Here is a 15,838-nt window from a genome sequence, read left to right as displayed (position 1 = left end):
ATCATCCCAGATTGCAAAAAACAGGAGGCTTAGCAAATTAAAAAGAAGAATAGCTGGAAGTCCCACTGGCTGGAAATAACAAAGTTATTATTACTGATAAGATAAAGGATTGGAAGAATTTAAGTTACACAAAAGGTATTTGGATAATTAACATTTTACCAAAAGATACTGTTGTAAATTTCAACAATGAAATTTAAAAGGGAATTAAATAAACACTTGATGATTGAAAATTATTAAAGGATATAGGAAAAGAGTCGGGAAAAGAGATTGGTGCATGGTCTTGCACCCATTGGTGCATAGTCAGACACAATAGAAAGAATGGTCTTTTACTGTAATACAATTTCCATAATTGAATCCACAGGCCTGACATTACCACTATATCCAGTCTTTTCAAACTTGATGTAATGCACTGACAAAATAATTGTCACACTAAGATTCATGGTTTCATGATTTGTCAATAATATTAACTCAAGTGTGGAATCTTCAACAAAGGCCCTAAAATGTTTTTGACCGGACCCTGTCAATAACAGAACCAAACCAAAATTTCATTAAGTTTATGGAGGTGTATTCCAATCAAATTTTTTTTAGATGGGTATCCCATCTCAAAGAGGGCAGTACATCTGACACAAACGAAAACAGATAACTTAAAAATTCTAAAGAAAAATGAGAACACAATGGGAAAATGGAAGGTAATAAAAAGGGATGTGCTTCCCATTGTCATAACTTACACTATTTTCTTTAAAAAGAATGCCAGCTATACATTGCAATCTGGTCAATGAAACCAATAGCTTTGTTTCACATTTGTAGCTAATTACCGTAACACCCTAACCTTTTTATTCTGCCATTTAAAATCAATGTTTTTTTTAATAATCTCTGGAAGGTCAGTTTTGTTTGGAGTGAAATTTAAATTTCGCCCATTGATATTTAAATGTAAATAGTTTGCTTTCTTTAAAATTCCCAAATTAAACATGGGTGCTGGAAGTCTCAAATCTGATAATCAACTCAATCATCAACTTAGAAAAGTCCCCATGACTTCTGTTCAAACTTTGCAACAGTGAAAATACATTTTCAGTTGCATATCTGAGCATTTCACGCCTCTCCCCAATCTTAAAAATTATGGCATGGCAATCTAGGTATACTAAAAGTCTTCTGACCTCAGGAGCAAAAAAAAGGTAATAATGAGAAAAATGAAAATTATAAAGGCAGAGGATAGTTTACTGAGTGAAGTTTCTTTTCAACTACAAATTCTGAACCACAACAAAGATCACCACGGGATGAAGCAAATTCTATTCTTCATCTAACAAAATTAAAATTAGAACCGACCTGATATTCAAGACTAGAAATAAACCTCATGAGAAACAAAATCCTGATAAGTGCAAAACATATTGCATTTTTTGACATCGCATATTTTAGTTTTCCATTCTAAAAGTAGGTGCTTTCACCCACACAGCCTTAATGTTTACATTGTACAAGAGCATTCATTGCAGACGAAAGACCAATGTAAGAACATTGAGGACAAAGAATGCAAAGGGACGCTTCCACAAGGCTATATAATTTCCTTTGGGGGAAAAAAATGACATGCACACCCATTGCACTCTGCAGATATAAGCACAAATTTTATTGAAGCCTGACATTAAAATATATTTGATACACACATCATATACAAGAAAGTAGAATTAGACAGGCTACCTTCTGAAATCATTGAACACGACACTAACACAACTTTAGTTTTAATGCTAACTAAGTCCTCAATGTTCCTTCTATTTCTATTTAGCATGTAGGACCTCGTAGATTACATGACTGGATAACACATTTTGACAGTCAAATTAATTTTCAACTTAAGTCCTTTGTTACTGAGCTACTGCTATATGTTTGATCCCACCACTATAATTATAATACATGTAAAATCATTAACTTTAATCTCACTAATAAGTTGACTTAGGTTTCTGGTATGTAGTTGAAAACTAAACAGGGAGAGCACACAGAACAGCTCACCATACAACTGAATGTCTTCAAAACATCTAGAAAACACATCTGTACGTTTCTAACTCTCAATATAACTCATGTTATCCTAGTTCATGGGAAAGATGATTTCAATTGATTTTCTGGTGGTAGACAATGACTACTGCAGTATTTCAAAGCTATGTTTGCTAGTCTTCAAACCTTTAGCTCATTCAAATTGGCGGCAATTTACACAGAATTTGCCTCCAAAGTCCAGGAATCAAAATTTCCTGAGGCTCTGCACAACATCAATGTAACCCAACATTATGGGCGAATCCTAAGTCTTCTCAATTCTCAACCAGACTCCATCAAGGACAAACCTTCAGACATCCACAATTACCTCAAAGAACTGCCAACTTTCAAAGGTTCATGAACTGAGTCAAACCCAAAGGCAAATGTGAAAAATGTTTTGAGTAACTGTGTATCTAACATTTAAAATATCTGAGTGATTTATTGTCTCTGGTTACTGGAAAAACCCTTTGCCAATCATGCATTTTTTAAAAAAATAATCTTGGAACAAATGCACCAACTTGAAACTCATGTAATAATTACCTTTCCAATGTTAAGCCTAGTTTATAACAACTTGGTAACAGTATATATTTTATATATATATATATATATAAATATATAATAATCCTTGCATTTGAAATTGTGCCTTCTCACGTCTGAGACGTCTCAAAGCGCTTCACAGAATATACTGTAAAGTGAATTAACTGTATATTTTGTGGGTGAAACAGAAAATTGCACACAGCAGTGTCTCACAAACAGTTGTGGATTGAGTGACCAATTTATTTTTTTGAAGGAAATATTACCCCCGGAAAAGCGATCTGTCAATCGACTAACAACCAAGTTCCTACTTACTGCTAGGTAAACAGAGGCGTGTGAAGGAAGGAAACTTGCCCAACATTTTGCCCTGCCGGGAATCAAATCCATAGCTCTCGCTTGTGAATATTGCATTAGTTGATGCATTGCATAGCAACAATTGACATAAATTTTTAAAATGAGCCTAGAATATGAGACATCATCGTTGTTTGATTTACTGATTTAAAAAAANTACACAAGTTTTATGCACCGAAGAAATTGGATTTAGAGATCAAGCTGAACAGAATGTAAAGCCAATCTCAGAGCATCAACTTTTGATGTGAAATTTACATTTTCAAATTCAAATTCTAAAAAGTCAGCCAAATTCTTACATAGAACAAAACACATTGTGATACTGGATTCTTTCCCTAGAGAATATAACCACAAGCAGCATAAAAAAAATGAGAACCTGTAGCAAGCTTGGTACAATGGAACCCGATTCATTAGGCCAAATTTGGAAGACGTTTACAGTATAACCATGATTTTCCAGAAGTAAGCTTCCTATCTCAAATGCCTTTTAAGAGGGAATCATCAAACACTTACTGCCGCAATGAGATCCTACATTGAATATCCCTCATTAATGAACTGAAATTCTATCTGTCCCAGGAATGTTGATGGTAAGTTGTGAAAAGTGCTCACCAAGGCCAAATTCTGGCCTTACCACCATCTCTAGCCTTCATAAGTCACCAAGTCCATAAACTGGATTCTTTACTCCGCCTTCCCCCTCTCTCAGCCCAACCCCATTTGTACTTTGCTTAATTTTAACAGTGCCACTCACAATCTCACACAATTTTTATTTATCTTAGCAACAAGTGGATACATTCCCCAACATAGTCCATAATATATGTATTATATATATATATATAAATTGACTAAGCAACACACACCTCTCCATCCATTAAATCACTCAAGGTTCCAATGCCAATAACAAGAGGACACGATTAAAATACAAAATGAAAACTGGAGATTCAAAAGCAAAAAGGTCTTTACTTCCAGTAATACTTTTGCTAAATCAACTCTCCATCCATTTAAACAATAGCACAAATCAGTACTTGTGTGGAGTCAGTGAAAATGACTACACACACAGATATGTAATGTACCTCAGGTCAAAAGCCTTTACCACCTATGCAGTTCTGTAGCTTAGTGGTTGGAGCATCCATCTCGCACGCGAGAGGACCTGGGTTCGATTCCCGGGAAGGGTGAACCTTTGGGCAAGTTTCCTTACTCCACATGCCTCTGTTTACCAGCAGTAAATAGGAACACAATTGTTAAGGCAATTGGCGGATTGCTTTTCCGGGGGTAATAATCCCTTTTAAAAAAATGTGGTCACTCAATCTACGACTGTTTATGGGACACTGCTGTGCGCAATTGACTGCCACATTTCACCCACAAAATGTACGTTTATAGTATATTCCGTGAAGCACTTTGAGACGGCTCAAAGATATGTTAAGGTACTGTATCAAAATACAAGGATTATTATTATAGATTAAAATGATTCCAAATAGATAGCATGGAAGTCATAAAAAGTATACATTTATATCTAGTTTTGGAGGGAATACTGCAAAACGTTCTTCGTAGAAAGTTAAATGGAACAGAGATGTGAAATCTGAGCTGAATCATTTGTAAATATTTTGCTAAAAGAATCTAGATAAATGATAGAAACATGACTTGCTACATAAAAGAAACAACAAATCTTGTAAAAAAATCAATAATCTTTGAATCATTTTGACTTCTGAGACTTTCAAGAAAAAAAGGATAGTTTGAACTGGCTGCTACATATTAATGATGAGTGTGCCTCATTTTTCTATACTCAATATTCTGTGAAACTGGTTATTCCCTTCAACAGACTTCACATTCGGAATGAGCGCCAAGTACACATAAAAATTCAACCAAGTTAATATACAGTCTTTACTACTATTTTGATGAAATGAATGCTCTGTACCAGCTCAAACAGTTGAGAGTTTATTAGGATACAGGACCTAATAGAAAAAAGAAACCTAAACTGTATAGAATCGCTGCACATTCTCCCATGTTTCAAAACCCAAAATGCAAATATGCCCTCTTATCACAGAAGTTTAATGCATACAGACTAGGAAAGTCCCATATCAATCATTGTTCTATGTTGGTTAAATAATCTCAGCTAAATTAAGGAAGAGGATGGTACAATTGGTCTCAGGTTCCCAGGTATGGCCGGGGAAGAGGGAGGAAGAAGAAATTCTTATTTTCACCACTCTTTGGTATCCAGTACATTGTTCCTGCAATGATTTTTGGCCAGGACACCGAGAGAAATTCCCTTTTCTTTGTGAATGGGATCTTTATCATCCATTTGAACTGGCAGATGTGACGAGTCCTCTGAAAGACGGCACCATATGAAAATGCAATACTCCCCCAGCACTGCATTGGAATCTCAGTTTAGACTGTGAGTTCAAGTCCCAATGTGGGATTTGAATCTACAACCTTCTGACTTCAAGGTGAGACTGAGACAAGCTAACATTCCACCTATACATGGAAATTACTAAGAGATTTATTAGAAATGGAATGCAATTTCTCCCTTGGAGGGATGCATTCTGCTGCCCTAGTTTCAGAGAGTATTGGACGCAGTTTGGCAAGAGTCAAGACTTGGGAGATTAGCTGGTTAAACTCTAGCAGTACCCCGGTCGGTGCAAGGGTACTCCTAGAGACTAACCAGCTAAAAATGCAAAGATTACCTTAAAGGCAGGGTGATCCCAGGTGGATTGTTAGGATTTTGACTTGCAGGGTTAATAGCAGCTAAGTAGGAAGTATCCCTGCTCCCGGTGACTGGTCTGGCCTTCCAAGTCCTGCCGATCAACCAGGCTGGCTGGACTATCATCCCTACCTGAACTACTTGGTTGGCTCAATTCCAAAATTCCTTTGCCAAAGGTGTCACCTTGGAGCCAAGCACAAATCCACTGAACTCAAATCTGTGCTTGTCAGATGTCAAAAGTCCACAACAAAGATTTTGTGATATAATGTGGATGCTTAACAGTAAATTAAAGCTTCCGAAAATAAACTGTAAATCTATGGAAAGTTTAAATAGACAGTGCAGCTGAACAATTAAATGGTAATTCACAGGTGTCACCTCCCAATCCACTGTGTTCCACTCAGACAGGAAGTCTTCACAGAACCACTTGAACACCAGTTAACAGCATTGACTATGATCTGGATGCAAACCTCCTTGGTTCCTTCAGCCACAGGAGATACAAGATCTAAACTGTCTCAAGTGACACCGGGACATGAACAATTCCTGCATTCCTACTTTACCATGACAGCTACTTAGGGCTTCACTTTGTAAATTGTACAAATGTTTGCTCAGTACATACTAATCTCCTCTTATTTTGTACTTTTCCAGGTTAAGAACCACAAAGCAAGAATACAAAAGGGAAATTTAGTTTACTCCATAATCCAAGTTTAGTGTTAGGATCAATATGGCCATTCTTTTGTATCTTTTTTATGACTGCATTTCCATACAAGTGCTCTTCAACATTTCTACTGCAGTGCTGAATTTTGACTGCATTATTTTGACTAGGATCTGAACAGAGCATCACACAAGTGAGCTATATTAGTGGGGGAAAAAAAATGAGAATTTGTACTTCAACAAGTTAATCAGTTCTGAAAAGACTGATCAATGTACATGAATGTTAATATATTACTCATTGCAAGGCAAGTCTCAATCAGAAAGGAATCGTCATTTTTTTACTCAATATTTTTCTGTCTATTAACAAATCCTAATAATCTGGCTTTAAGCACTAAAACCGCAATGGCTAATATACAATCATAAGAGCATTGAGCCATAGCATCACTCATTTAATATGTGGACAATGAATTTCAAGACAAGTTAGAATAAGACCAACAAAAAAATCTGGTCTTTTCTGTCATTGACAGAATAATGTTAAAAAGGTTTATACAGCATTTAAGAATGATTTTCAAACAAAAGTACAGTATAAAACGGCACTTGACATTCATGGGAAAATTTTAGGTTATGCTATTTCCATTAATGGCAATTTTCAATAGTGTGTTCAGCTGCACAATACAACGGCTCACATGTGCCTCACCCAATGACTAAAACATTTCAAGTTTCTTGCTATAATATTAGCACGGAACTAGTTACCTGTACTCCCGGCCTTCATCAAACCTTCTGTTTGGGCCACTACGTTGTGGTGCTGTTTCCATCAGCAATTTCTGAGTGAGCCTATTTGCAGTGGCCAAATCTCTCCCTTTTTGTTCATCTGTATCTTGGTCACACTTCCATTCCTCATCCTCGTTTAAAGTCGGTAAATATCCCAATAATGTCTTCCCTGTGCCAGACCCTGAGCTCTGATCGCTGTACAATTTTGGACTTTCTCCACCTGTCCTCGTATATTCCAAATAAATATCAGACTTCAGAAATACAGGATATGTGTTTTCTTCCATCATTCTCTGAATTTCAGTTTGGGCCTGGTCAAACATAGCAGGATCTATCTGCTGCTTCATAACACAATCCTTAATGAAGCTCTTAGTCGCTGGTTTAATTTGCCTGGACACTATGCCATTATTGTCCAGAATGTATTTCTTATATATGGCTTTTGCCAATTTAAGCCTTTTCTCTTCATTAGATTCATTAGGTTCCAGTTTTCTAAATCCACTGCACGCAAACCAAAAATCCAACAGGTCCGCACATTCCTCTTGCTTCAAGAAAGTCCTGAATAAATTGATTCCATCTTGGTCATCCAACAAGGAGTGTAAAGATTCTGCCCACCTCAGGTATGGAGGCGTTGGTGAAGCACTCCCCTCCGGTTCATAACCCAAATCCAAATCTGGCCTCCGCGGGGTTGCTGTGGAAGCCTCACTTTTAAGCCCATCATTTTTTAACGGATAGAAATTGTGGTTCAACTGCCTGTCTTTTGATGCCAGTTCACCCTCTTCACCTGGGACTGGTGGCCTTGGTGCATCTTCAGTGAAGCTTCCCCCCAGGTCCATGATGTACCCCTTTCCCCTCACACTCATTTTTGTAGAGTTCACACACAGCGCCAATTCCAGTGCAGTCCCAATAACCCAATAGTCAAGTATTCAAGCTGAGAACAAGTACTGCTGGTTTTGTATTCTTCCTGCAATAAAACAAATAGAAGTTAAGAATCATTCCAACACTATAGGAGCAGGAAATATCTCAACATAAGCAGTCTCAGCTGGAACAAACTAGAGATGAATGATATGACATTTTAAATCTACAAATATGGGATAGGAGGTCACAATGACAGAAATAGTTACTTTTAAGTATTTCTTCTAAATCCAAAACACCAACAAATATGATAAAAGACTGAAGTCCATCATACACAATATCACTTTCAACACCATTATCACACCACTGCTGTCCAACTAGAATGTAATGCATTACAGTGTTATATCACATGTGCTAATATTCCTGAAACCAAAAAGGGTGCGTCTAGGTTCACTGTCATATCAACTCTGAAAACCTGCTGAAAATACAAAAGGCATTTTTTCTTAAAGGTTTGCACATTATACATCACTTTAAGTAATTACACTTAACACTATTACTTACTGGACAAACAGACAAAATCTGATCAAATGCTAAATATTTTGCTGTAAATATGCTCTTTGTGATCCTAACAAGTTCCTTTTTTGTGTGTGTGAAGATGAAAGCAGAAATACTCATAAGTCCTTTTATGCTATGTATGTTATTTGCCATCTTGAAAATTACCAGCAGAAACACAACTATCTTTCACCCACAAAATGTACAGTCAATTCACTTTACGGTATATGCTGTGAAGTGCTTTGAGATGTCTCAAAGACATGATAAGGCACTATGTCAATTGCAAGGATTATTATTACCTTAAAATGGCAAATTTGATTCATACACTGCTCCAATCGTACATTTCTTTATAACAAAAGATGTTTTTAGATAACTCTATGTCAGTAACATAAGATGACCACACACATTGTCAACCCATTAATTTTATCCAGTTACACCAACTGAAGTTTCAACATAAATGACACAGTAACCCATTCATAAATAAAAATAGGTTAAACTTAAGTTAAGCTTAGCAGAATTTTCTCATCTATCAATTTATTTCACAACAAATTTTCCCAATATAACATTTAAAATTTAAGATGATGACTTTTTTTCTGTTTATCACATCAGGACACCCCCTTTTTTCCAAGTATGCAACAACAACAACAAAAAAGTTACATTTATTGAGCGCCTTTCACGTCGAGAGGACGTCCCAAAGTGCTGAACAGTCAGCTGTCGGGGCCCCGAGCATGGGGGAGGGGTGGTATAGGCGTGAGGGAAGGCAGAGAGGTGGGAGGGAGACCAAAGGCACGGTCGAAGAAGGGTCTGGAGACCGGCCTTGAAGGATGCGAGGGAGGAAGCGAGGCGAAGGGACCGTTGGATGGAGTTCCAGAGTGTGGGGGCAGAGAGGCTGAAAGCCCAGCCACAGATGGTAGGGCGGGTCGGGCGGGAGACATGGAGTAGGCCAAAGCCTGATGAACGGAGGGAGCTGGGAGGTTGGTAGGGAATCAGCAGGTCAGAGAGGTAGGAGGGGACAAGACCATGGATGGTCTTAAAGGTGAGAATGAGGATGTTGAACTCGATCCTCTGGGGGATGGGGAGCCAGTGGAGTCGGGCGAGGGTGGGAGTGATGGGGTAGCGGAGCCTGGTGCGCGAGTGTACATGAGCTGCAGAGTTTTTGATGATCTGCAGCTTGCGATGGGAAGCGTTCGGAAGGCCGATGAGGAAGGAGTTTCAGCAGTGGGTGAGGGTTTCAGCAGCCTGAGGGGTGAGGCAGTGGCAGAATCCGGCAATGTTGCGGAGGTGGTGGTAGGCAGTGCCGGTCATGGCGTGGATGTGGATAATGCAATAACATTAAGTCCAATGCTATGCTCCTTATACACTGCAACACACAACCTTAACACATTTAAGAAAGATACTTAAAAGGACTCCTTGAATCATATAATGTATAAGTATGCCATGCACAATAGAATCATATAATGTACAGGTGCATAATAATAATAATCCTTGCATTTGATATAGCGCTTTTTCACATCTTCTGGACGTCTCAAAGAGCTTTACAGAATATACTGTAAAGTGAATTGACTGTATATTTGTGGGCAAACACGGCAGCCAATTACGCACAGCAGTGTCCCACAAACAGCCGTGGATTGAAATGGCCAATTTTTTTTTAGGGATTATTATCAGGCGTGTGGAGTAAGAAAACTTGCCCACGGTTTCGCCCTGCCGGGAATCGAACCCAGGTTTTTCTCTTGCAAGGCGAGTGCTCTAACCACTGAGCTACATGACTCATACACAATAAATATGAACAGTATTGTTCACTACTGTACTGATTAGAACTAACATTTCTACGAGGAGGGAAGGGGGGAGTTTGGAAGGAGACATTTAAATGTATTATAGAACCCAACACTCAGTAAACATACATTTTTTTTGGATGTAGCACGGGAACTCTGATGTTCCATTCCGTAATAGAGCAAATTGAAATTCTACAGTCAGAGTGAAGGCAAATTCTTGAATTGGACAGTAAGAGTGAAGGCAAATAACTTCCTACTGTGAGGATGGGTACAGTTAAAGGGGCATTCAACAGCCATTGCTCTCACACATCTACAATGTGACTCAGAGCACCATAAAGAAAACCGGTGTGGGAAGTTTCGGGATTTGAGTTTTACAGTATTTGTTCCCTAATGTTTTTGACATAATAGAATCGAAAATTATATTTTAGTACATTTGTATACATCTCCAGTATGTAAAATGACCATGGCTTTTTGGGAAGAAGGGTGTCAATTCCTCACTGTCAAATTAAGTACAAACATGTGTACAAGCATCAATCAGCTTATTATTATTATTATTATTATTATATACGTCCTTGTGTTTCAGTAGAATTGCAAGAATGCAAAGATACAATTACGTAAATAGCCAAAGATTCCAATACACAATTTCTGCTAAATGCATAACTGGTTTGCAAGATTTTGAGACCAAAGCTGAGCTGAGCACCTCAGCAAATTTATGAAACAGTTTTTTTTAAAAAAAACCATGGTGCCTAGTTTCCAACAGTGCACTCCACAAAACAACGACAGTACTAATACAATTTTTTCCCAAAAAAATCTGCTTGAAAATCTATCCTAAATTGAGATACAAATGCTTCAACAATTCAATAGCAGCCTTTCTTTTGTTAAGAAATTCAACATATCCAACCAAACACTGAATACAAATAAAACATAAAACAATCAATTAATTGTGAATTGCATATTTTCAATTCCAATTATACCTAATAACCCCCTTTTTCCACATGAATGGTCCTTCATCTGAAACCAGTCCGTGCCGTTTGATATTTAACCCGCCTACATTCGTTTGTTTAATCTACTGCAATGTTAAAACGCTTATTCTCCAGATACTTTCACCACCAAATTCTTTCTTTATTGGCAGTTTTTAAAACACCACCTTGAAAAACTAGGATTAAAATATATCCATTGAAAACTAGTGGCTGCAGAGATGATAGATCGGACGGTAAGAATCGCTATATCTTTACACTTCCGAGATGTTTGTCTCAGTCCCTTGATGTGACTGATGCCTCTGCAGCCCCGCATCGCATTCATTTCTTGGCCTCTCCAGCACAGTGGGGGATGGGAAAGAGCAAACGAGACCCCTTTAGCTACTTACAGCTCTCGTTTTGTTCTTAATAAGACTGCCAAGGCCCCTCGTTTTTGAATACTGCAGTTTCCACAACTTTCCTGCATCAGATTTCGCAATAATAATCAAATGTACGGAAGATCCCGCGTGTATCACGTTGCAAACAAATCTCACCTAAACTTGATCTAGAAATGATTGGCATAAAATCCCAGCACGATTCAAAACACCCAATGCACATTTGCATGAACCTATTCTCCCACACTGCAATTGAAACCGATCTTAGCTTTTGGACCCACCTGGAAAAATCTACCTTCTTCTTCGGAGGGCATCTGAGATCATTAAAGCTCAACCACCATCACGATATTAACAACAGGAAAAGACTTAAACACTTTCTTTGTTATTTTCAATCTCTCGCACACTCACACTCTCACACATTACATACTCCGGCCCCTCTTGAAAGGTCTCAATAGCGCCCCCTGTCTCAACATTCGTACTGCAAAGAGTTCAAACAACACCCAGTTCCACCCCTCTGAGAGGCAGAGAAAATCCTTTGGCCTAAACTCCGAGTCTAATTCTCCTCAGACATTTAGCACCCTGTATGGATTTTAAAAAAAGCATTGTGGCTTGGTACTTCACTGATGGCTTTTTCTGCTCAGCATATCAAAGGCAATGCATTTTGTGAATTCCTGCGATACAAATTTACTGACATCCTGTCTTTGTATGGCTATATTTCACAAAATTATTATACTAATTCAAACTAAACAAACACTAGTTTACCTACAAGTCAACAATAGCACTAAATCGTTTTAGTCTCAATATATCATTACAATGCTACTGCTGTGGAAGGAAAAATAATAATAATTTACTAGTCGATCCATGACTGTTTGTGGGACACTGCTGTGCGCAATTGGCTGCTGTGTTTTGCCCACAAAATATACAGTCAATTCACTTTACTGTATGTTCTGAGAAGTGCTTTGAGACGTCTCAATTACGTGATAAGGCACTATATCAGATACAAGGATTATTATTATTATTAAGGCATTTCACTATGCCTTGCAAAAACATTATGCTGCACGCCAGGTGCAATGTATTAACACTTTCAGGTATTAACAGATTTTATGCACAAAACTATTATTCTAAATTCAATTTAGCAATGTGAATTATAAAACTTCAATCAGCCTACACCCTTGCACTAATACTGCTTGATATAAAGCGTTATACAATTATTTTCAGAGTATTTTCTTATAGCTGCAAAGAACATTAGCAATCAAAGGAGGTCACAGGAAAACAATTGACTTTTTTTGAAGAACTCAGGCTGTCTAAAAACGCTTGGCTCTGGTTAACTATTACAGTCACAATACCTAAGAAAATATATACTATTCCGCATCTAGCTACCAGACTAGAACAAAATTTACCTAGCTTGACATTCATATCTGCTTTACACGTTTCACCCTCGGTACATATTGCCAGAGCACATTTTATCCTACTTGCTATCACATGACTACTCCATTCAGAATTAGCCACCATACAAATATTGGACCTCATTCAAAATAAGCTACAATACAAAAGCATCTGTATTACACGCTACAAATACATGTGAATATCTTATCCTACCTTGCAGGGCCTTCCTTACTCTTTGAAAAAACCCGTCCACACACTGTGCAGGGGACTCTGACACCATCAGGTATAATAATAATACTTGCATTTGATATAACGCTTTATCACATCGTTGAGATGTCGCAAAGTGTTTCACAGAATATATTGTAGTCAACTAACTGTGTATTTTAGGTGCGAAACATGGCTGCCAATTGCGCATAGCTGTGTCCCACAAACATTCACAGATTGAGCGAACAATTTTTTATTTTATTTTTTTGAAAGGATTATTACCCCTGGAAATGATCCGCCAATCGACTAACAACCGCATTCCTACTTACTGCTATGTAAGGTAAACAGAGGCGTGTGGAGTAAGGAAACTTGCCTACAGTACGTTTTGCTGGAAGAGGGTAAGTGGGGGAATTAACCAAAGGAGTATTGTCTTAAAGCTTCATGACATTGGGATACCATTCTATGCAATTGCTTTCATCCTGCACCCTAAAAACATTACCCTGGCAACATGTGCTAGTTCATTTTCCTCACTACCAAAGATCAACATTCTGCTATACTCCAAGCCATCTCATGTGGATATCGATTCTTCAATGTCTCTTTGCCATTTTATTTTGTCCTACTTTTGACCCCTGTTCCACAACAGGTTTTAGGCCATTTTTATTTTTCCGACAAGTACTTTCTGCATTGGGCAAGAGTCCCTACATCCACTCCGAATCTATCACTTATCGCAATAAGCAATCAATTTGTCTCTAACGGAGTCAGCAGGACCATGTGACGGGTGAATATGAGAAAGAATATACCTTTGCATTTGATGTTTGGGTAATTCAAATTACTGACACGCATATGCATATTTAAACCCATAATTTAATCACACATTTTGATGGCTTATTCTGTAATAAGTTTAAAATTCAATACAAGAACAAAATTCTAGACACTGACATTCGTGTTACCACCCTCCTGCCTTTCCTAGGAATATGCTTTAAAATAATTACTGAAAAGGCCATATTTAAAAGAACGAGGGTTGCATGACAATAGCTTGTCATTCTTTTGTCATTCTAAATTAATCTCTGGTAGACAAAAAGATAACATACACCAGAAGTTCAGAGGTCAACCAAGGTCAATATTTTCACTACAGGCTTCACCACTTCAAAAAGCATTTCAAACTTCAATTTCATCAAGTCAAACCCCAAAATATTTACATATATTAAACAACTACAATATAGTTACTTCGCAATTGGCAAACCTGACTAATCATAGACAACGTATGCAAGATCAATAATTTCTGAAATGTCAATCCCGACAACACTAAAATAAAGCACGCCTTAAGGACATCAAAATTTTTTTGCAAAGTACATCTTGAAATTAGCATTGATGACCTATGTTTACAGTTTCTAAGATCATACTGCACAGATGATGGCAGTAATATGCAGCCAATACTTACAGGATAAACAAAGAGATTTGAGCCATAAGAAATAGGATAGAACACATCCATCAAACAACGAAAAAATTGTCAAAGAATACCAAAATCGATAGTTCATCTGACAATAACATAAGGGCCAGCAAACAAACGCCAAGTACTGCAGTACATCCTCGAATGCAGTCATTGGAGCTAATTCGTTTAAGTAATGCTTTTGTTACTATTTGACCTCAAAAAATAAAGTTGAGCAAAGTTTATTTCTGCCAAAAGAAAACACTAGTTTCTTTGAAGTCACTAACTAGTTCAGCTTCGACAAAAAACAATCTTCACATAATATCTGTCACTCCCCAGCACTTCCGATAAGGTCGAACTATCTTCAGGACAACGTTATTCATAAGTGGTTTTTTTAATTATGCTTAAAAAAAGGCCATCTGACCCACTGGGAATCCACTCTACACCTGAGGACGGTGGGGGGGGAATTATTGCATTTATTCGTGCAAAGCCAACCCCACAGCCAAGTTTACACAGACAGTTAAAGTAAAGTTCAAGACGAGCAGCACAACTCCTGAGATTGCCCTCGAGTGGCTAACAACGAGAGGGAAAGACATGAAACACTGACACACACACACACACACTGCCTTCCTCCTGCGCCCCCGACCCCCGAAGCCTTTGATCCCCCGAGTGCTGGAGAGGGACCCGAGAGTCCGGCCCCGACCCTTTGGTTTCACCCCCGTCCCGTCCCGTCCCGTCCCTTCCCTCGTCCCCCTCTCCCCTCACCGACGTGCACTCTACGGTAAGGCGAAGCCGGCGGCTGACGGTCTCTCTCGGTGGGCAGTTACCTGGAGGACACGGCCACACGGCTCCTCACACCCGCGCGGTGACGGGCAGCAGCGGCAGCAACTCCTTCCCGCAGCCCAATCTGTTGGAAAGTTTGTTCCACGAGGAGGCTCCGCGGTGACGGTCGGGAAGAAACGGCGGCGGCGGCGGCCGCCTCCGCCCGGGATTTTCCATCAGTATCACTGTGATGATTATTTTTCTTTTTATAAAAAAAATAATCTACATCGACAGATAAGGCAGAGAGCCTGAGCCAGAGAGCCAGAGAGCCAGTGCCAGGCGGACACGGAGCCCTCCCCGAGAGAGAGAGAGAGAGAGAAAAAAACCTTATCCTTTCTTCAAAAAAATATAAATCCTCGTCGTCGCCAACAGCTCCGTTCCGAGCGGTCCCCCCCCCCCCGCACCCCCACCCCCCGCCCGCACCCCCTTTGGGTTTTTCTCTTATAAAATAAAAACCCCAAAAA

The 15,838-nt window shown here is 38.7% G+C and overlaps 1 protein-coding gene across 5 annotated transcripts in view; it reads right to left on the bottom strand.

Annotated features, from left to right (window-relative positions):
* Positions 1–15,545, bottom strand: part of axin1 (axin 1) — a 71,885-nt gene extending 56,340 nt beyond the window's left edge. For 4 of the 5 annotated variants that reach the window (XM_007908205.2, XM_007908210.2, XM_007908208.2 and 1 more), the window contains exons 1-2: positions 15,380–15,545; positions 6,992–7,967 (exon numbers count right to left, since the gene is read on the bottom strand). In XM_007908205.2, coding sequence (XP_007906396.1) covers positions 6,992–7,866 — 875 coding nt within the window. In that variant the 5' untranslated portion in view covers positions 7,867–7,967; positions 15,380–15,545. Of the gene's footprint in view, positions 1–6,991; positions 7,968–11,814; positions 12,042–15,379 lie in introns of those variants that run through there. The other variant, XM_007908206.2, reaches the window with a different exon arrangement.
* Between the last annotated feature and the right edge of the window lie 293 nt (positions 15,546–15,838).

The sequence above is a fragment of the Callorhinchus milii genome, unplaced genomic scaffold (assembly GCF_018977255.1).
Source record: "Callorhinchus milii isolate IMCB2004 unplaced genomic scaffold, IMCB_Cmil_1.0 Scaffold16, whole genome shotgun sequence".
Taxonomy (NCBI): Eukaryota; Metazoa; Chordata; class Chondrichthyes; order Chimaeriformes; family Callorhinchidae; genus Callorhinchus; species Callorhinchus milii.
This window is presented reverse-complemented; position numbering and strand designations above follow the sequence as displayed.